Source organism: Hylobates moloch, unplaced genomic scaffold (assembly GCF_009828535.3).
Source record: "Hylobates moloch isolate HMO894 unplaced genomic scaffold, HMol_V3 SCAFFOLD_26, whole genome shotgun sequence".
Classification (NCBI taxonomy): Eukaryota; Metazoa; Chordata; class Mammalia; order Primates; family Hylobatidae; genus Hylobates; species Hylobates moloch.
The window spans coordinates 2,609,276-2,631,833 of record NW_026652301.1 but is presented as its reverse complement, the minus strand read 5'-3'; the positions used below and the strand labels follow the sequence as shown (position 1 = coordinate 2,631,833).

The 22,558-nt window shown below is 35.6% G+C and overlaps 1 protein-coding gene and 1 pseudogene across 1 annotated transcript in view; both read left to right on the top strand.

Moving 5' to 3' along the window:
• LOC116463138 (androglobin-like) overlaps positions 1–22,558 on the top strand; it is a 183,546-nt gene that overhangs the window by 13,001 nt on the left and 147,987 nt on the right. Inside the window, exons 2-4 of the mRNA XM_032146102.2 lie at positions 3,646–3,808; positions 13,030–13,122; positions 22,296–22,367. Coding sequence (XP_032001993.1) covers positions 3,646–3,808; positions 13,030–13,122; positions 22,296–22,367 — 328 coding nt within the window. The remainder of the gene's footprint in view (positions 1–3,645; positions 3,809–13,029; positions 13,123–22,295; positions 22,368–22,558) is intronic.
• Positions 7,994–8,117, top strand: LOC116463148 (U6 spliceosomal RNA; annotated as a pseudogene).

Sequence of the window (22,558 nt, the reverse complement as noted above, 5' to 3'; positions counted from 1 at the left end):
ATCCTACCTGTGAAGGCACACAGTGAGCACATAAATAAAGGATTAGTGAGAGTATTGAGTAGTATAAAAATGAAGCAATATGAAATGATGCAGAGAAGTGCCTTGCTATAATAGGGTGTTCAGGAAAGTCCTCCTCCAGCCCTCACCTCCAGGAAGTGATAGTTGAGATGTTTCCTTGTTGCTAAATTCAACATTTACTTGTTTTCACTTTATCATGCTTGATCTGTTAGCTGCATTTAGGTCTTCTGCTCATGTCCTCATTAAAAAAAAAATAAATAAATACTTCACTTGGTTTCCAAGTTATCGCCTTCCACTGTGTTTTTCCTACCTCAGTGTATTAGTTTCTTATGGCTGCTAGAATAAAATATCACAAACTTAATGGCTTCAAACCACATACATTCATTGACAAATTCATTTGGAATTCTCGAGGTCACAAGTCCAAAATGGGTCTCACTGAGCTACCAACAAGGTTTCAGCAGGGCTGCCTTCCTTTCTGTAGGCTCTAGGAGAAAATCCACTTCCTTGCCTTTCCAGCTTCTGGAACTTGACCACTTTCCTCTGCTTGTGGCCACTTTTCTCTGTCTTCCAAACCCAGCAATTTTCCCTTTTTGCTTTCTTCAGTAGTCACTTTTCCCTCTAACCTCCTCCGACTCCTTCCACTTTTGAGCACTCTTGGGGTTACTCTGGGATCCCCAGATAATCCAGGATAATCTCTCCATCTCAAGGTACTTAATCACATCTACAAGCTTCCGTTTTCCATGGAGGGTAACATATCCACAGCTTCCAGGGACTAAGATGGGTACGTATTTGAAGTAGGGGTTGGTGGTTATTCTGTCTGCCACATTCAGTGACTGCTTTCTTTTCTTAGTGTTCACAGTTATTTCCTCCTAATCTCTCTGACCCTTACATATAGAGTACCAGGGCAGAAATACAGCTCTGTTGATTACTAGAGTATTGAAATATTTTTATATTTCTCGGTAAGTAGTCTTAAAAATTACCAATAACTCTTGAGTTCCAGGCATTTCTGCCTTTTGCCCTAGGTCCCTGACTTTCCCTGAGGACTTTAAATCTTTGTTCCTGCTACATAAAATACAGAATAAATGTCTGGCTTAGTTGGAGGCTTTGAAGACACTGACCCAGCATTGTGGTCAGGGTCCATTTAGAATTGTTCTTGCTCAATCTATACCAGCTGCTAGCATCCCTGGGTGTGCCCCTTCCTTAAGTAGTTATTTTCTTGACGATTTCATCCAGTCTTAAGACTTTAAATACCACCTAGATGCTGCTGACTCTCAGAGTTTCAGTTGTTGTCCAATTTTTTCTCCCAAACTTCAGAATCTGACATCTAATTACCTACTCAGTATCCTCAAGGCTGTATTTTTGGCATCTAAAGCACAATCTTATTTATCAGTGCACTGCTGCTTTATGCCCCCTGCCTCAATTTTTCTTCATACCACGGTGTTCTGTTGATAAGGAAATATCAACTCTATCTGCTTTCTCTATCTTAAAGTATATGCAGAATCTATTTCTTGCCTTCTCTTCAGTCACCAAGCCAGTCCAAACCCCCATCAGTTCTCTCCTCTTAATTCAAAGCATTTTACATTGTCTCCCTTCTTCCTCTGGTCTTTTTCAACATAGCAGCAAGAATGATCATCAAATTCTAATAATACCATTTTAGACCCCTGCTCAGAACCCTCCTTTGGCTTCTTATCTCACTCAGAATAAAGACCCTCCCCCCGCCTTAGATCAATCAACTTCCATTGCTTTTCCTCCCACTCACACAGCTTAAGGCACACTGACCTCCGTATTATTCTTAAACTAAGTCAGGATGTCCTCTGCACCTGGAATACTCTTCCTTCCTGTATCTGGAGCATTCTTTGATGGATAGTCACATAGCTTGATCCCTCACTTTCTTTTATTATTTAAATATTGCCTTACTATAGACATTTTCCTTAACCATTGTTTTAAAAACTGAGTACCTTAACTCATCAGTTCCCCTGTACTGTGTTATATTTCCCTTTAGGAGTTTCCTGTTTGAATACAATCACATACCTCATAACAACACTTTGGCCACTGATGAGCCTCATATATGAGAGTGGTCATCTAGTAAACTAAGGCTAATTTATTATTGAAGAAAGAAATTGTTTTTACAAATTTAATGTAGCCTAAGTGTACAATATTTATAAGGTCTTCAGTAGTGTACAGTAATCTCCCAGGCCTTCACAGTCACTCTCAAATCACTGACTCATTAAAAGCAACTTCCTGCAAGCTCCACTCATGGTAAGTATGCTATACAGGTGTACCATTCTGTTTTAACTTTTATACCGTGTTTTTACTGTATTTTTCTATGTTTAGATGTGTTTGGATACACAGGTGCTTACCATTGTGTTACAGTTGCCTGCAATATTCAGGACAGTAACAGCTGTACATGTTTATAGCCTAGGAGCAATAGACTGTAACATCTAGCCTAGCTGTGTTGCAGGCTATACCAGTTGTGTAGTGTGCTTACTAGGTTTGTGTAAGCACACTCTGTTGTTTGAAGAACAACAAAATTGCCTAACAATGGATATCTTAGAATCTATTCTTGTTGATAAGCAGTGTGTTACTGTATACTGTATATTTTACTTAATTTATGATATTTAATTTGTATCTAGACTAGAACCCACTAGGATATAAGCTGTATAGAGATTTTAGTCTTTTTTTTTTTTTTTTTTTAACTGCTTATCCCACCCACTGTCTCTAGGCAGGGTTTTAGCCTCACAAGTCGTTAAAAACTTGAACATTAAATAATATACCTATTTTACACTTTAAAAATCATGAAAATGAACAAAAAGTAGCATTCAAGATTTAGCAATATGGGAATTGTAATACACATATATTTAAAGTAGGAAACAAGCCCAACTTTTCAGTAGAAAAATAGTCAAAATCTATCACAAACCTTAAATATGCATACACTTTGGTATAGGAAGGCTCCTCATTAAAATCTATCGTAACAAAATAATGTGAATGTACACAAAGATTTTGCAATAAGAACAACCACCATAGTCTTGTTTATGAAAGTGAAAAATTTTAAAATTTTAAAAATCGACCCCCCCCCAAAATTTCCAAATATAGAAGCTTAGTTAAATGAAATAAGGTATATTTGTACAAGATGATCTTATACAATCCTTAAATTAGTATTTAGATAAATATTTAGAACTTGAGAAGTATTAACAATATGCTGATGAAGTGGTAAAAAGCGGTTTATACAAAGTATATGCAAAATGATTTAATTTTTGAAAAAATATATGTAGACTGATAGATATATAGATGGGATTCTATATATCAGTCTGAGAATACAGCTATTTATCAACTATATGTTGTTTGTGTTCATGATATTTGATAATACTGCATATCTTTTTTTAAAATTCTTACATCAGTAAGTAGGGACTAAGGCTCCACTTTAGCTTATGAAATAAACTCTTTGGGTTTATTTTAGTCTTTAGAAACTTAATATGTAGAAGCTGCCTAGCTACAAGTATGATTGTATTAAAAATGTAGTTAGTATGACTCAGCTGAGAAGACAAATTTATGGTATGCAGTTAATCCAATATTTGATCTCAGAGATTTTAATTAAACCTAACCCACCCACTCTCTGTCTCTGTCTAGTTTCTATCCTTTTGGCAGTAATGTACAATCTGGTTCGATTGAACAAAAGAAGGGGAAATTCCCAATCTGGCCAGAGTGGAGTGAAGCTGACATAAATTCAGAAAAGTGGGATGCAGGCAAAGGTGCAAAAGAAAAGGAGAAAACAGGAAAAAGCCCTGTATTTGTAAGTAGATGTGAATGTGACTAGGTTTCATTTTGGTTTTTAATTTTATAATGGAATGAGATTTGTAAACATAAATAGGTATTCATTCTTCTCCATAATCTGCATTCAAAAGGGAAATTTTTTATTTGCGTATCGGCCCCACCTCCCAACACTCCCACTTTGTCTTTCCAAGCCTTAGTCCTGATCTTTGGTGAATCATATTTGGGTAAATTGGAAGAAAGAGATATTACCAAAGAATCATAATGAAATAAAGGAAAAAATTAAGAGATAGGGCAGGTTAGCCAGTCAACCTTGGACAGAGTTTGGAAACAGGCATTTATAAAGAGTAGTTAAGAAAATGAAAATCCACAGTGGACTCGGAAGCTGTGACCGGGAGATAACAGGAAAGATAATTTTTTAAAAGAAATGTTAACTGTGAGACGAAAACTGGATTCCTCCTCGTATCTCCTCAAGATATGTGAATAAAGATCCTCACTGCTCTTCGTTTACTTTTTGTCACATAAACATGGCATGTCCCTGATATTGGCGCTAAAATGTAGAATTTCTGCGTTTTCCAATTATATTACTTTATGTTATTTTGCCTATTTAAAACTGTTTATTTCTAAAGACTTTGACGTTGAGGCTATGGGTCTGACTTTCATTTAAAATATGACCTATTTATTGGGTGCAACAATTCATTTAAAAATATTTATGGAAAACAATATAATTTTCAAGACATAAACATAAGTGCCAGAAGGGTTTAGCTGAACTTTACATAAAGCATTCTGAAATAGTAAATCTTAGCATGTACGTTTTGTTCACAAAATATTGTATCACAAGTTGCATGATTCATATTGGTCAATTTGTTAACAAAAGGTACTCAATAAAGGTATTGCTGACTCTGTTAGCACCTAAACAATTTCCAAATTAGCAACATGTAAGGGAGCAAATTCTTTGCACCACATCTAAAATGATTATGGAACTTCTAGATGCAGAGGGCTTTGAATTCTCTGGGTTCAAATGAAAATTGGCATATTCTATGTATTTTTTTCAGTGATTCAAAACTTACGGGGAGAGAGAGAGAGAGAGTGTGTGGGTGTGTGTGGGCATGGGTGTGTGTGGGTGTGTGTGGGCATGGGTGTGTGTGGGTGTGGTAAAACCTAGGATAGAACCTTACTTTCCACTTCCAGTCTGTCACAATCTCATCCATGGCTCTTGAAGTAGTAGCTTCTTCACTGGAGTGAGTGGTGGACAGTGTCCAAGCCTTGTGATTGCATCTGCATGAAATGGTTGCATGGTAGCTCTTAGCCCTGATTTGCAGCATCCATATTTTATTAAGATTAATTTCCTTAAGCATCCAACTATAACAAGTATCCTGTGAGTTTTGCAGAAGGCCGCTTCCCTAGATATGAGGCTAGTCATCAGGAAATCAGCCTCAGATGAATTCACCCTTCCCTCTAAGTTCAGAGAAAGGTCTCACTTCTTTAGCTAAATGATGAGAACTAAAGGATGTGATGGGTGAATCAAATTGTGAATATATTATGCAGTACTGTAAGGTTATTATAAGGGACACAGATGAGAAAAATAATGTGGAAAGATTACCCTTAACTTCTTAATGAGGGAGGCCCAAATCCTGGGGAAAGGGAACCACAACAAGATCAGTTCCACATTCACCTTGTTCTTTGTTTATTTATTTTTTCCTCTCTCAAGTACATTTATTAATTCAAGGCATGAAGATTAGGGATCAAGCACAAAGTAGTGTCCTGGGACCTGTATCAGTTTCTTGAGCTGGAGAGACAAAGGATATTGCCTAGGGCTGCTAAAGCAATCCAAACTCGAACCAAAACCCCAGGGCTAATGGCAGAGAAACAATCTCAAAATTTTGCATATAATTTTATTTTAAGATATATACTCAACTCCTAAACTATGTATGAAGGATAAGCTATGGAGCAAATGAGTAAACAGCAGCAGCTTGAAGGCAAAATAAAAAACGATTTAATGGTACTTTGGAGAGAAATTTAGGAACATCAAGCTAAAGGGACCCCAATAAACACTCCAGCTTTTTTAGACAGTACACCAGACCAGTTATAGCATTCTGTATAAAGTAAGGGAAAACCAAAGTTACACCAGCCCTACCAAATCCTGAAACCCAGTGTTGACTGAGTCAGGTACATCTTGTACTCTGCCTGCCAAAAGGAAATAAATTCTCCTCTCTGGAATAACACATCATTATCTAGAGCCCATATTATTTTTTATACTCAGTGTGTATTATTCATTAAAAATTATTAAGCACGTGAATTCTACCAGATGTACAAAGACAAGCTTCTACCATTCTTACTGAAACTATTCCAAAAAATTGAGAAGGAGACACTCCTCCCCAACTCATTCCATGAGAACATCATCATCCTGATAACAAAGCATGACAGAGTCACAACAACAACAAAAAACTTCAGGCCACTGTCATTGATGAACATCGATTCAAAAATCCTCAACAAAATACTTGCCAACCAAATCCAGCAGCACATCAAAAAGCTAATCCACTATGATCAAGTAGGCTTCACTCCCAGGATGCAAGGTTGATTCACAATAAATGTGATTTATCACATAAACACAACTAAAGACAAAAACCACATGATTATCTCAATAGATGCAGAAACGACTTTTGATAAAATTCAATACCCCTTGATGTTAACCTTTTTCCCATTTGCAAAAAAGTGCAGCTCACTTCCAGCATTCATTTAATTTTACATAAACATACTCTTTGAGGCTGATGCAAATCTGACTGATTTTCAATGTGAAAATAAAACATAAAAAGCTGTTCTTACAGCAAAGACTTGGAACCAACCCAAATGTCCAACAGTGATAGACTGGATTAAGAAAATGTGGCACAGATACCCCCATGGAATACTATGCAGCCATAAAAAATGATGAGTTCACGTCCTTTGTAGGGACATGGATGAAGCTGGAAACCATCATTCTCAGCAAACTGTCACAAGGACAAAAAAGCAAACACCGCGTGTTCTCACTCATAGGTGGGAATTGAACAATGAGAACACATGGACACAGGAAGGGGAACATCACATACTGGGGCCTGTTGTGGGGTGGAGGGAAGGGGGAGGGAGAGGGATAGCGTTTGGAGATATACTTAATGTTAAATGCTGAGTTACTGGGTGCAGCACACCAACAAGACACATGTATACATATGTAACTAACCTGCACGTTGTGCACATGTACCCTAAAACTTACAGTATAATTTTAAAAAGCTGTTCTTAGAGTTATTTCTAAACAGAACAGAACTTGTCTCTAATCTTAATGTAACAGAAATGTATATGATGATCAGTTTAATAATTTTCATCATGTGATGAATTTCAAAGCACAGCACAACACAAAGTGCAGCATCACCTTCTGCAAAAAAAAAAAAAAAAAAAAAAATGCATTTCTCTCCAGATGGTCTTGCCATCCTTGCTGTTGTGCAAGCCTCAAACTTTGCAGTGACTACTTGGATTTCATTTCATTTCCCTGATATTGGTAATAGGCTTTTGGGCAAAATGATTTCCAGACAGGTGAAGAGGTGCAGCATCACCAGAACAGGGTGAACTTGAAGATGTTGCTGCCCTGGCTTGTGATGCTTTTCCAGCATTTTTTTAATCAACGGGAATCTGAGGTTTACATGGCTAATCATGTGCTCTGGATTGTCCTTCTTGAACAGGATGTAGGAATTCAGTGCTTTGATATTTAGAGGTGGCGAAAGAATTTCTTATACCAAACGTGTTTTATCTTGGGATAAACACTGCAACTGCAAGCACTGCTGGTGAGTATTCTTGGGTGCAAATGGGAAATGGTTAAAAACTCTCAACAAACTAGGTATGAAGGAACATACCTCAAAATAAAAAGAGCCATCTATGAAAAACCCACAGTGAACATTATACTGAATGGCAAGAGCTGGAAGCATTCCTCTTGAAAACTGGCACATGACAAAGATGCCCTCTCTCACCGCTCTTATTCAACACAGTATTGGAAGTCATCCAGAGAAATCGGGTAAGAAAAAGGAAAAAAGGGCACCCAAATAGGAAGAGAGGAAGTCAAACTATCCCTGTTTGCCCATGATATGATTTTATATCTAGAAAACCCCATAGTCTCAGACCAAAAGCTTTTTCAGATGGTAAACAACTGCAGCAAACTTTCAGGATGCAAAATCAGTATACAGTGCTCACTTCAGCAGTGCATATACTAAAATTGGAACGATACAGAAAAGATTAGCATGGCCCCTGCACAAGCATGCCTCCTGCACAAGTATGGCACACAAATTCGTGAAGAGGTACATATTTTTAATTAAAAATCTAACTTCACAATTGAAATAATTAGAGAAACTAGAACAGATTAATCCCAATGCTAGCAGAAGACAAGAAATAATGAAAATTAGAGCTGAACTGAAGGAAATTGACACATGAAAAACAATTTCAAAGATCAACAAATCCAGGAGTTGTTTTTTTGAAAAAATTAATAAAATAGGCCACTAGCTAGACTAATAATGAAGAAAAGAAAGAAGATCCAAATAAACACAATTAGAAATGATGAAGGGAATGTTACTACTGACCCCACAGAAATAAAAACAGCTATCAGAAACTACTACAAACTCCTCTATGCACACTACAAAACCTAGAAGAGATGGGTAAATTCCTGGACACATACACCTTCCTAAGACTGAGCCAGGAAGAAACTGTTTTCCTGAACAGACCAATAACAAGCTCTGAAATGGAATCAGTAATAAAGGGCCTACCAACCAAACAAAAGCCCGGGACCTGATGGATTAACAGCTGAATTCTACCAGATGTAGAAAGACTAGCTGGTACCATTTCTACTGAAACTCTTCTAAAAAATTGAGAAGGAGGGACTCCTCCCCAAGTGATTCTATGAAGCCAGCAACATCTTGATAACAAAACTTGGCAGAGACACAACAAAAAATGAAAACTTCAGCCCAATATTCTTGATGAACATCAATGCAAAATTCCTCAACAAGATACTTGCAAATCGAATCCAGCAGCACATCAAAAAGCTAATCCAACATGATCAAGTAGGCTTCATCCCCAGGATGCAAGGTTGGCTCAACATATGCAAATCAATAAATGTGATTCATCACATAAAACTAAAGACAAAAACCACATGGATATCTATATAAATGCAGAAAAGGCTTTTGATAAAATTTGACACTGCTTCATGTAAAAACCTCTTAATAAACTAGGTATTGAAGGATCATACCTCAAAATAATAAGAACCATCTATGATAAACTCACAGCCAACATTATTGAATGGGCAAAAGCCAGAAGCATTCTCCTTTGAAAACCACCATAAGACAAGGATGCCCTCTCTCACCACTTCTATTTAACATAGTATTGGAAGTCCTAGCCAGAGCAATCAGGCTAGAGAAAGAAATAAGTCACATCCAAATAGGAAGAGAAGAAGTCAAACTATCTCTGTGTGAAGACGACATAATTCTATATCTAGAAAACCCCATAGCCTTGTCCAAAAAGCTCCTGCAGCTGATAAACAACTTCAGCAAAGTTGCAGGATACAAATTCAATGTATAAAAACCACTAGTATTCCTATACACCAACAATAGCCAAAATGAGAGCCAAATCAGAAAGGCAATCCATTCACAATTGCCACAAAAGGAAGAAAATACCTAGGAATTCAGCTAACCAGGGAGGTGAAACATCTATACAAGGAGAACTACAAAACTGCTCACCCGGGAAAACATTCCATGCTCATAGATAGTAAGAATCAGTATCATTGAAAAGGCTATACTGCCCAAAGCAATTTACAGATTCAATGCTATTCTTATCAAACTACCAATGACATTCTTCACAGAACTAGAAAAAACTATTTTAAAGTTCATGTGGAGCCAAAAAAAAACCTAAATACCAAAGGAAACCCAACGAAAAAAAAAAAAAAAAAAAAAAAAAGCTGGAGGAATCGCGCGACCTGACTTCAAACTATACTATTATACAAGGCTATAGTAACCAAAGCAGCATGGTACTGATACGAAAACAGGCACATAGACGAATGAGGCAGAGTAGAGAGCCTATAAGTAAGGCCACACATCTATGGCCATCTGATCTTTGACAAAACTGACAAAAACAAGCAATGAGGAAAAGACTCCCCATTCAATAAATGGTGCTAAGATAGCTGACTAGCCATATGCAGAAGATTGAAGCTAGACCCTGTTCTTACACCATACACAAAAATCAACTCAAGATGGAATAAAGACTTAAATGTAAAACCCAAAACTATAAAAACCCTGAAAAACAACCTAGGCAATACCATCCTGGACATAGAAATGGGCAAAGATTTCATGACGAAGCCACCAAAAGCAATTGCAACAAAAGCAAAAATTGACAAGTGCATCTAATTAAACTTAAGAGCTTCTGCACAGCAAAAGAAACTATCAACAGAGTAAACAGACAAATCACAGAATGAGAGAAACTATTTGCAAACTGTACATCTGACCAAGGTCTAATATCCAGTATTTATAAGGAACTTAAACACATTTACAAGAGAAAAACAAACAACCACATTTAAAAGTGGGCAAATGACATGAATAGACATGAACTTCTCAAAAGAATTCATACGTGCAGCCAACAAGCATATGGAAAAAAAAGCTCAATATTACTTATTATTAGAAATACCATTTCACACCTATCAGAATGGGTATTATTAAAAAGCCAAAAAAGAACAGATGCTGGTGAGGTTGCAGAGAAGAAGGAATGCTTATACACTGTTGGTGGGAGTGTAAATTAGTTCAACCATTGTGGAAAGCACTATGTCAGTTCCTCAAAGAGGTATAACTAGAACCACTATTTGACCCAGCAATCCTATTACTGGCTATATACCCAGGGGAACATAAATCATTCTACCAGAGACTCATGCATGTGAGTGTTCATTGCAGCACTATTCACAATAGCAAAAACATGGAAGCAACCTGAATACCCATCAATGACAGAATGAATAAAGAAAATGTGGTACATATACACCATGGATACATATATACCATGTGGTAGGTATATACTATGAAACCATAAAAAAGAACAAGATCATGTCTTTTGCGGGAACATGGATGGAGCTGGAGGCTATTATCTTTAGCAAACTAATGCAGGAACAAAAAACCAAATACCACACGTTCTCACTTCTAAGTGGGAGCTAAATCATAAGAACTTATGAACACAAAGAAGGAAACAACAGACACTGGGATCTACTTGATTAGGGAGGCTAGGAAGAAAGAGAGGAGCAGAAAAGATAACTATTGGGTACTGGGCTTAATACCTGGGTGATGAAATAATCTGTACTACAAACCCCTGTGACATGAGTTTGCCTGTGTAACAAACCTTCTCATTCACCCTCAATTATAAAATTAAAGGGTTTTTTTTTAAATTACCAGACATGAAAAGAAACAGAATCAAGCGACTGAAAACCAATAGAAATTGATCCATGAACATCTTAGATTTTGGCATTGTTAGATATAGGACTTTAAAACAACTAAATATTTGCAATAAAGGAGGGGAAAATGATGTGAGGAAACCCCAGAAGTGTAGCAACAGCTCCTGGAAATTCAATCAATTTTTCGATGACTCGCTTTTTGAGAATCTTGACTGGATGTTGACGTACACTTTGTCTTCATTCAAATTTTTCCAGTATCTTAAAGGTGACAGTAAACTACATCTTCCAGATAAACATATATACTTATAATGTTCAAACTATACACAATGCCCTCAAATATAACCTGTTTCTCAGGCCACACCAGCCTTAGGGTAAAAACGTGATTACTATGAAAATCACAAAACAGTACTTATTTCTTCCTGTCCTTATTAACTCAGCTGAAACTTAGTCGCTCTTTTTCCTATACAGATAGTTTATATTCCTCAGGCATTTCATTTATAACCTGACAATTTTAATGTTTTTTTTTGTAAGGACCTTTTAAATTCTTAGAACTCTTACATAGTACTTACCTGAAGCATTTCTAACTTACTAGATTGCTAGCATTTGAGAGAACACATTTGGATATTATTCTTTCTCCAGAGCTCACTAATTGACCCATAATAAGAGTTCAAAAATTAATGAATTAATTGCATTCTTGGGCATTTATCCCAGATGAATGGAAATTTATGTTGTACAGATGTTCACAGCAGCTTTATTGGTAATAGCCCAACCCTGGAAACATCCCAGATGTTCTTCGATAAACAATTGATGAACAAACAAATGTCTTTACATGAAATACTACACAGCAATAAACAAGAACAAACTATTGATACCTGAAACAACTTGGATAAATCTCCAGAGAATTATACTGGCAGAAGAAAAGCCAATCCAAAAGATTTCATACTTCCTTATAATTATACTACAAATGGTGGGATTTCATCTATATAACATTACTGAATGTTATATAGACATTCAGTACAGAATGACAAAATTATAGAAATAGAGATCAGAGAAGTTGTTGCCAGGTGTTAGGGATGGAGTATGGGATGGGGAGTGGAAGCATAGGTATGGCTATGAAAAAGCATAGGAATGGTACTTGTGGTAATAAAACTGTTCTCTATCTTGACTGTCAATGCCAGTATCCTGGTTGTGATACTGTATTACAGTTTCACAAGATGCTACAATTGGAGAAATTCGGTAAATGGCATATAAGAACCTATTGTATTATTTCATACAGTTGTATATGAATCTATAATTATCTTAAAGGAAAGAAATTAATTTTAAAAATAAATAAATGAAAATCAGGTCAAACATCCAAGTTTTATTTACATATAATCTTGTTTATGATTCTAACAGTTGAAAATTAAATAAATATTTTTAAATCTTCTCCATTCAGGTAAAAAAATTTTTTTCAATGGAGAATGTGGCCATATCTGGCCCATCATAAATTGCTTTCCTGCCATATCTAATATACTTTCCACAGCATCTCATGCTTGTTTAGGCTACCTCCTATACAATCAAAATGTTACTCAACAATCAATGAGCATATTACATGTAATCAATGAGTATATGTTAATTATATACAGTATTGTTAAATTCAGTATTCTTTAAATACTCCATGAATTAGCTCTTACAACAAGGACACAGACTGCTTTGTAAAGGCTTATTGATTGACCAAATCTATGCACTTATTTCTTTTTTATTAAAATTGTTGTTTTTTTATTTTAATAAAAGAATATGGAGAAAAAACTCAATTTATTTTTATATAGCATTTTTTTGAGGACCCCGAAGGAAAGATTGAGTTACCACCATCCTTGAAAATTTATTCCTGGAAACGTCCACAAGATATTTTATTTAGTCGGGTAAGAAAGTTTTTTCTATTAAATAAAATACTTACTATGTGGATGTATTATCCTACTGATAAAAATTTGCATTTTTTTGTAATGATTTAGGGTAATTTTCTCTTTTGGTATTCAGTAAAAAAGTAATTGCTTTTTGGCAACTAATCAAAACTAAATGTTTATTAATATAGTTTAATGTTTCTTGTACTGGTGTATAAGAGATTATTGAATTTTTGTTTAGAACCTTGATTTTTCTTCTTCCCTCCAAAATGTTAACTTATAACTTAAAATGTTGTATGAAGTTATTCCTTAATTTCTAATTGACACACTTCTTTCTGCTTCTTTGCATGAACATTCATAGCATGGAAGTCTGTTTTCTCTGGCGTTTATTAGCATTAATTTTCCAGCCCAAGAGTTTTGCACATAGATACCTCTATTTCAGGGATTCTTGAAGCATTTTCCAGAGAACACTTTTATTTCTGGATCTCATGCCCAACTACGTGAATCATATTGACTGGAATATCACTCAATAAACTTTCATTTTTAAATAGCACTTATAGAAATTAAATGTTTAGACACACTGGTCTATCTTCATAACAGCTATATGTTAGTTTGAATACATTTAGATTTTCCAAGGGTTTAATTACGACTAATGCATTTTTTCTTCCTTGAATCTGCTATTATTTTCACCTAATGCATAGGAAACCAGTGGGCTAAATTATTTAGAAGTAGTCAAATTGTTGTAATAAAGCTGATTGTTCTGTACATTTGTGGAATCCATTAAAGCTATGTATCTATATGAAATGTACTTTATTCCTAAAAGTTTTACCCTCATTAGAACTGCTACTAATTCAAGAAAATATAATATATCCACCATATGTTTCAAGTACTCTTACTAGTTGAGTAAATCAGATGAATCTAAATTCAAAGATTAAATAAGATACAAAAATAATATCCTATCTGCCAGAGTAGTTTTTGAATGCCTACTTATAAGATATTTGAAATAAAATAAATAGAATATATATGAGCCATGCTTTTAAGTTACTTATAGTATTAGATAACATTGACATGAAGAATATGAATTTGGTGATATTAATAGAATGTACTTAATATTAACGTGTTACTAACAATATTCAGTCTCTGCTCAATATAAGTACATGGTTTACATCTCATACAAATAAAGGGTATGAATTCCACAAGATGATGATGTTGTAAATTTGGATAAGTAGAAAAGTTTTTTCCCTGAGGTTCCCTTGGTCAAGGAGGTGGGTCTGCCCAGTAATTTGGGGTGGCCTTAGGATGTTACTTTTTTAGTATATATTCCCCCTTTCCTTTTTGGGCAAGATATGCCAGAGGCAGTATCAATGGTCAAGGTTTTATTTTGGCTCATATTAATGTCAGGCTGGTGTGGCTACCTGTGCCAGGCCATCATGTTCCTTGGTAACACCCCTATAGCCAAGGGACTTAGAGTCAAAAGACTTACAGCCAATTAACCACTTTAGGCAAGATAGGAATAGAGGTAGGCAGGTGGTTATTAAATATTAAAGCCCTCTTAAGTAATATAAGAGCCCAAAACTAAAGTCAAAAAGCAAGGTTACAAAACTGATCTGTCTGTAAGTTTTATGTGTTGAGCTATCAGCTGTTTAGGCATCTGTGTGCCCAGGAGTCAAGACTCTGTAACTTAACAGTAGAAGGATTAGTTAATAGCATCTGATAAGAAACCTTTCAGTGGGGTGAAGGTAGTGATACTAGAGTCCATGACCTGACTGGAAGTTGTAAAAAATATTTTACAACCTTGTAGTGATTAATTTTTATAATTCTGATAAGTTTCAGCAACAAATCAGAGGCTGAATTTATAAGAATTTAAATTCTGATGACATTTGTCAAAGATGTTAAATGGCTCAAAATATTTGATCAAAATGGAATCACAGGCTGACTATGGTGGCTCATGCCTGTAATCCCAGCACTTTGAGAGGCTGAGGCAGGTGGATCATTTAAGGCCAGGAGTTTGAGACCAGCCTGGCCAACGTGGCAAAATTCTATCTCCACTAAAAATACAAAAATTATTCAGGCATGGTAATGCATGCCTGTAATCCCAGCTACCCAGGAGGCTGAGGCATGTGAATCACTTGAACCTGGGAGGTAGAATTTTCAGTGAGTCAAGATTGCACCACTGCACTCCAGTCTGGGTGACAGAGTGAGACCCTGTCTCAAAAAAAAAAAAAAACAAACAAAAAAAAAAAAACAGATTCCTGGGTCTGATAGTTAAAAGACTTTAAAGACAATATATAAGGTTACATGGATGTAAAAACCTTAATTCTTTTTAGTCTCAGGGTTTTAAGCAATCAAAAACCTAATAATAATAATATAGGAATTATCTCAATAAAATATAAAATCTTGTTTATTTTAAAGCCAGTTACCCAAAAAGCAAAGAGAAATCTTTTTTAGTGTGACTGATTTTCCTTACAGAAAGCCCATTTAGATAACCTAGAAGTCAAAAGGGATGAAAAAAAGTACCTGAATTGAATCTGACACAGGAAGAGTATGTTCAAGGTTATGAGTATAGTAGGGGAATACATACTTTTTAGTAACTGCATGGGAGGTTTTCTGATTTCATTGAAAAATTTAGACATATTTAAAAAGCCAAGAGCAGAGAATCAAGTTATAGTGTGGGAAAACATTGCCTTTATTTTATACTTTATTACTTTCATTTTATTTTTAAGATAAAACATTTTAGCATCAGGCCACAACAACAACTAGAACCAGATGAAAAAATTACAGGATCTAATGAAAAAGCTGAAGGAGAAAGTTATCATCTTAGTCTTTCTGAAGGGGAGAAAGAGTTGAAAGCAGCAAAACACAACAAAGTTGAATTTTTGAATATGATTCTGATAAGTTTTTAAAAGAAACAAATAATAGAATTTAAATAAAAACTTATAGTAATTTTATTGAAAGAAAATAAGTACCTTAAGAAAACCTTTCTTTAACATATGGTCCAATTTTAGAAAGACTCTAGAAAATAATTTAAAAATATATATAGTCAACTTTATCACATACAAAGTTTTTAAAAATAAATTTCCGTTTATGAACATTGTCACAACTTACGCAGACCATATATGACATGTTTGGACTTTCTTGTTTTATGTGGTCTTCTTTTTTAAATAATAAGTCATTTTATTTTAGGCCAAACATTTACCATCTAAGTTCTTTACACAAAATTATTATTTTTATAACCTTTTTTAACCAAAAATATACTTTCATATTTATATAAATCTCTCTTTTATTTACTTTTTTTACTTTATTTTATTTTTAGAGATAGGATCTCACTATGTTGCCCAGGCTGGTCTTGAACTCGTGCACTCAAGTGATCCTCCTGCCTTGGTCTCCCAAAGTGCTAGGATTACAAACATTGGCCACTGTGTTCAGTCACTGTATTAGTCCATTCTCACACTACTATAAAGACATACCTGAGACTGGGTAATTTATGGAGAAAAGTGGTTTAATTGACTCACAGTTCCACAGGCTGTACAGGAGGCATGGCTGGGGAGGCCTCAGGAAACTTACAATCGTGGCAGAAGGTAAAGGGGAAGCAAGCACTTCTTCACATGGTGACAGGAGAGAGGGAGAGTAAAGGGAGAAGTGCATATACTTTTATACCATCAAATCTCATGAGAACTCACTCACAATCATGAGAATAGCAAGGAAGAAATCTGCTCCCATGATCCAGTCACCTTCCAATGGACTCCTCCCCCAACATTTGGAATTACAATTCAACATTAGATTTGGGTGGGGACACAGAGCCAAACCATATAAGCCACCTTTTAAATAAAAAACTTTTAAATAACCCCTAAATTATATAAAATTATTTTAAATAAGAACACAATTTATACAATTATATATTAACTAAAATTTATATTTTTAGTAATGTTAAATTTTCATGAAAACCTAAGTAGCAAGAAATCCTTAACTGTTTATCAGATGTTAGCATTTTATAAATGAAACCATTTTACAAATTTTAGAAACACATATTTTTATATTAAACCCATTTTTAGTTGGAAATGACCCAGATATCCAATGAGCATCCAAAATAATTTTAAGATTTTAAATTACACAAAAAGTCTTCCTATAAGCATTTATCTCATTTTTATGTACTCAATTTTTTATTTTTAACAGTGTATAATAGATTACTTTTGAAAACTGAGATATTAAACAAAGGTAGTCATTATTTAAAGTTGTTTTGTTTTGTTTTGTTTTTTGTTTTTTGTTTTTTTTTTGCTAACCATTTATCAAGTCTGTGAACATTGGGTATTCACCTAAATAAGAATCTTAAGTGAAATACATGGGCATTTTGCTGATAACTCAGAAGATTTAGCCATTTTTATTGAAACAACAATATTAAGTTAGTCTTATTTGTTTAAAAAAAAGTCACACAAAGATTGTTTTGTTTTTGGCTGGGTTGATAGTCTCACAATATTTGTGCCAAACTCTGACACCTTAAAATAACTAGCAAAGGCAAACATAAGACTTATCTAGACAAAAATGTATGCTGATGATTCTGAAGACATTTTTATTTTTATTTTACTAATTTTTTTTTGAGACGGGGTCTCACTGTTGCCCAGGCTGGAGTTCAGTGGCATGATCACTGCTCATGGCAGCCTCAATCTCCTGGGCTCAGGTGGTCCTTCCACCTTAGCCTCCCAAGTTGCTGGGACCATAGACAGACACCATCATGCCCAGCTAATTTTTCTATTTTTTGTAGAGACAGAATTTTGCCATGTTTTCCTGGCTGGTCTCTTAGTTCCTAGGTTCAAGCAATCTGCCCACCTTCGCCTCCCATAGTATTGGAATTACAGGTGTGAGCCACCATGCCTGGCTTTATTGTACTAATAATTTTAAAACAAGTTTTATTTACCAAAGATTCATATGAACTTGAAAAGAATTTGGACTTATTTTATGAATACTCATTTACTCATAAGCCAGTTTGGTAGTATGTTAGACACAACAAATAGCATAATACATGCACATATACATAAACATATCTAAACATGTATATGTATTATATATATACACACACACAAAGATCCAATAATTTTTATCTAAGAACTCTAGCCATGCGACAGCATCAAAAACTCACTACCCTATAAAAGATAGCTGGATCCATGTTATTTTTGAGAAGGTTGGGACCTGTCCACGTGGCTGAACTTTGTTTGCCCCGATAGATAATCCTATAATAGCTGTGGACCAAAATTTTGGGTAAAGCCGTTTTCATTTTTAAAAACATGTTTTATCCTTTTGTCTTCGGTTTTAAATGAGTTTCCAATGTTTACATTTTAGCCGAAACTGGATGAACTGTATAAGAAAAATAAAATGTCCGAATAACCTTGAAATCATAAGTTTTATCTCCACACCAGTAGCTTAATAACAGCAGATTCAAAACAGGCAGAAAAGAAAAGAGAAATAGAGAGCTTTAGAAGACTCTCCTTAACTCTATAGTTGCAGGTTAAGTATTTGAGCTCTGATTTTTTTTTATTGTAATTTGCCCATCAGTTTTAAAATTTTCACACAAACAAGCCACGATATGTAACTGGAATCCCAGGTAGACTAGAAAATAATTCACGTTTTTTTTTGTTTTTTTTGTTTTTTTCCTGCACAAAGCTTGACACAGATACAATAAATACTCCTGAGTCCCTCCCACCAAAAAAAAAAAAAAAAAAAAAAGTCAGGGGCGAGGATTTTGGAAATAGTTTCTCTCCTAGTGAGGAGAGGAGAAGCCTGTTTTGCTGCCTTCTGACAATCAGATGGACCTGGTCTTGGCTGGTGCAATTGAGACCATTTCAAAGCACCCTCAGAGGTAGGGGCAAGACTAAACAGACACAAACGCGAACGGATCTGACGCAGACGGAGCGCTCCAAACTAATCCCTGAAAGGGGTTACTGGAGAAACGTCCTGAGACCTTGTCTCAAATGCTGACAGCACCACAGTTTAATTGTCCTGCATTAAGTCCAGATGTCACAGAGGCCAACACAGCAGCACAGATGACCTATACTAGGTCTAGACAGCTAGAGAAACCAGATGACAGCAACAGAGGATTTTCAGGTGCATTCCAGTTGACTTAGCCAGTTCTTGCAGCCGGTTGACTTCCCAGATGTTGCCTTCCTCACACCGACAGAGAATGATAGCAAGAGCTGATGCCATGAAAGGGAGGGAAGGGAAATTCCCTGAGACAAAGGCAATCTTGGTAGCTGCTGGTCCCAGGTATGGGGACAACTAGCCATGAGCTGCTGGCATTTGCAAGTGGCCCCTGCCCTGCCTGGTAGCATTAACAAATAATCCCTGGCACACTGCTGCAGGCAATTGCTCCACTCATTGGAAACCAGGCATACAGGCTGAGTCACTTGAAACACACAGTTTCTCACAAAGGGCACCAAATTCGTAAGTGACTCAAATTTGGCCGCTCACTGCCCAGAGGCCAGAACACGAGAAACAAGATGTGGTGAAAGGAAAGTAACTTTATTCAAATGCTAGAAGTTGGGGAATGGCCAGGCTTATGCCCTTAAAAGACAATTTTTGCTTTGGGGGCTAATTGAGGGAGTTTAAGAAGGAAAACGTGGTAGGCGAAACAGGTACCAGTGGTTCAGGAGGATGCAGGTCTGCAAATCTCCTCCAATGGCTATCTTGAATATTTGCCCATCCGCAGCTCTGGTTGATATCATTGATAGCATCTTGACTTTGGCCTGATAATGGTAGACTAATCGTTCATAACTCCACTTAAGCAGGAGAATTCTGCAGCTGGGTCTCTATGCTTGGTTTATTTCAAAAGTAGCCCCTGGGATTTTTAAGCAAACACATAATTAGATAAGTGAGCACTGCATTGAGATGCCTGGTGGGAAAGGAGGGAAACTAAGTTTTACAGTATATTTTATGGCTAACAGCAAGAAAGGAACAAAAAGTCTCAAAATGCATTTAGAAGCTAAGCTACTCGATTACACTGTTATAAAATACCTTAAAATCCTGAATTTAGGATAGCAGAATAAACATGAGCCCTTCCAACCAAAAAGGTTAACAAGTTCTGATCACAGAGTAACTTACCAGACCTGTTTATTTCTGAGAACTAGAAATGAGTGGCCCAGACCCTTGAGCATTGAATGTGTTGAATAGATTAGAATGTCTGAAGATTTATCCTGCCCCAGGTACAGGTATAGGCAGTAGAAGTGTGAAAATGCCATTGTAGAGACCTCTGCCTTAATATTTGTTATCTTTTACAAACTTAATTTCTACTCTTCACTTGTCAGCAGGAGGCTATCAAGACTAATACTTCAAACTTTAGGTATCTAATACTTATTAATGTATAGCTTATCAACTTTGGTAATCACTGAAGTATAGGGGCATTTTAGAAGCGTTCCATCACAGTCAGTCAAGCCAGAAGAAACTATGTTTATAATTGATGATCTGCAGAGTCAATTCAAGCCTTTAAGGTAGTTTTAGGTAAATTTTTCTCTAACATTTTTTTATTAACTTTTCAAGATGCTACTTGTATATAGATAAGTGAAAGTAATTGATGGTGTTACCTTCCCTAAAAACCTGATTCTCTAATCAAAACCATTTTCACGTTAATTTGGTATGTTAAATATATATACTTGATATGAATTATAGCTCATTTTTTAAAAGTTACAATTCATATTTCCCTATTAGTTTTATTTTATTATTATTTATTGGTACCTGATTTAGATGTGTACTAATTAAATAATGACCATTAAAATAATTTTTTAATCTAACAGGATGTTAACTTGAACAAGATTTTAAAAAGCTATCACAATCTCAAACAAAAATTTAACACTAACAAAATAGACAATAATCATTAAATGGGAGAAAAGCTATCATGGCTAGTATTAGTCATCCAAGATGAAGATATTTTCCCTGCTATCAGATGTTAACTAAGTTTTCAGTTTTAGCTTTAGTGGTTGATTTAGATTTTAAAGCCGTGGTCCCCAACCCTGGTCCATGGACCAGTACCAATCTGTGGCCTGTTAGGAACCGGGCCACACAGCAGGAGGTGAGCGGCGGGCGAACAAGCAAAGCTTCATCTGTACTCATAGCCACTCCACATCACTTGCATTATCACCTGAGCTCTGCCTCCTGTCAGAGCAGCAGCATTAGATTCTCATAACAGTGTGAAACTTACTGTGAACTGCGTGTGCATATGAGGAATCTAGGTTGCATGCTCCTTATGAGAATCTAATGCCTAATGATCTGTCACTGTCTCCAGTCACCCCAAGATGGGACCATCTATTTGCAGGAAAACAACCACTGATGCTACATTATGGTGAGTTGTATAATTATTTCATTACATATTACAATGGAATAACAGTAGAATTAAGTGCACAATAAAAGTAATGTGCTTGAATCATCCCCAACCACTCCCGACTCCTTGGTTCGTGGAAATATTGTCTTCCACTCGACAGGTCCCTGGTGCCAAAAACATTGGGGGCCACTGTTTTAAAGTACTTTTTAATCTCTCAGTTTGTGTGTCTATTCATGCTAAGTTTATCTGCATAAGGAATGGAAAACCAAATATCACATGTTCTCACTTATAAGTGGGAGCTCAATAATGAGAATACATGGACACACAGAAGAGAACAACACACACTGGAGCCTATTGGAGGGTTGGAGGAGGGAGAGGATCAGGAAAAATAACTGATGGGTACTAGGCTTAATACCTGGGTGATGAAATAATCTGTACAACAAACCCCCATGACGTAAGTTTACCTATGTAACAAACCTGCACATGTACCCTTGAACTTGAAAGTTAAAAAATAAAAATAAAAATTTACCTGCATATATATGTATTTTATTCCTATAGTAAAATACTGTATCTTATTGACATTAAATTCTATCACCCATGGCTCTAAGAATTATGTTAAGGAATAATGTGTTTATTTCTTATTTCTCTGGTTGTGAGAACTGAAATCAGGGTGACCTATTTCCAGCACCAATCGATTTATGCCTAGTGTTCCATTATTGGAACGCTAAGCATGTGGGAGTTATTTATATCCTACTGCTCAAGGTCATTGCCAAGGTCTGATTGCAAAAATTCAAAAAATTGCAACCTCAGGCATAAATGGATTAAAACTGTTTCATTAAATTACTTTATTATTTTTCTTATGAAGTAATATATACATATATATTTTTTTCAGACTCCAGTAGTTGTGAAAAATGAAATCACGTTTGACTTATTTTCAGCAAATGAACATTTACTCTGCAGTGAGGTATGTACAGAAATATAAACTAAAGTCTCATTATGAAATGCCTTCCAGTACTGCTTAAACCATTCCCAGACAGTCAATTTCAACTCTCCCTTGCTCACCTTTAAGTTTTGGTATTATATATATATAATATATACATAATATTGTATATATATAATATATACATAATATTATATATATAATATATACATAAT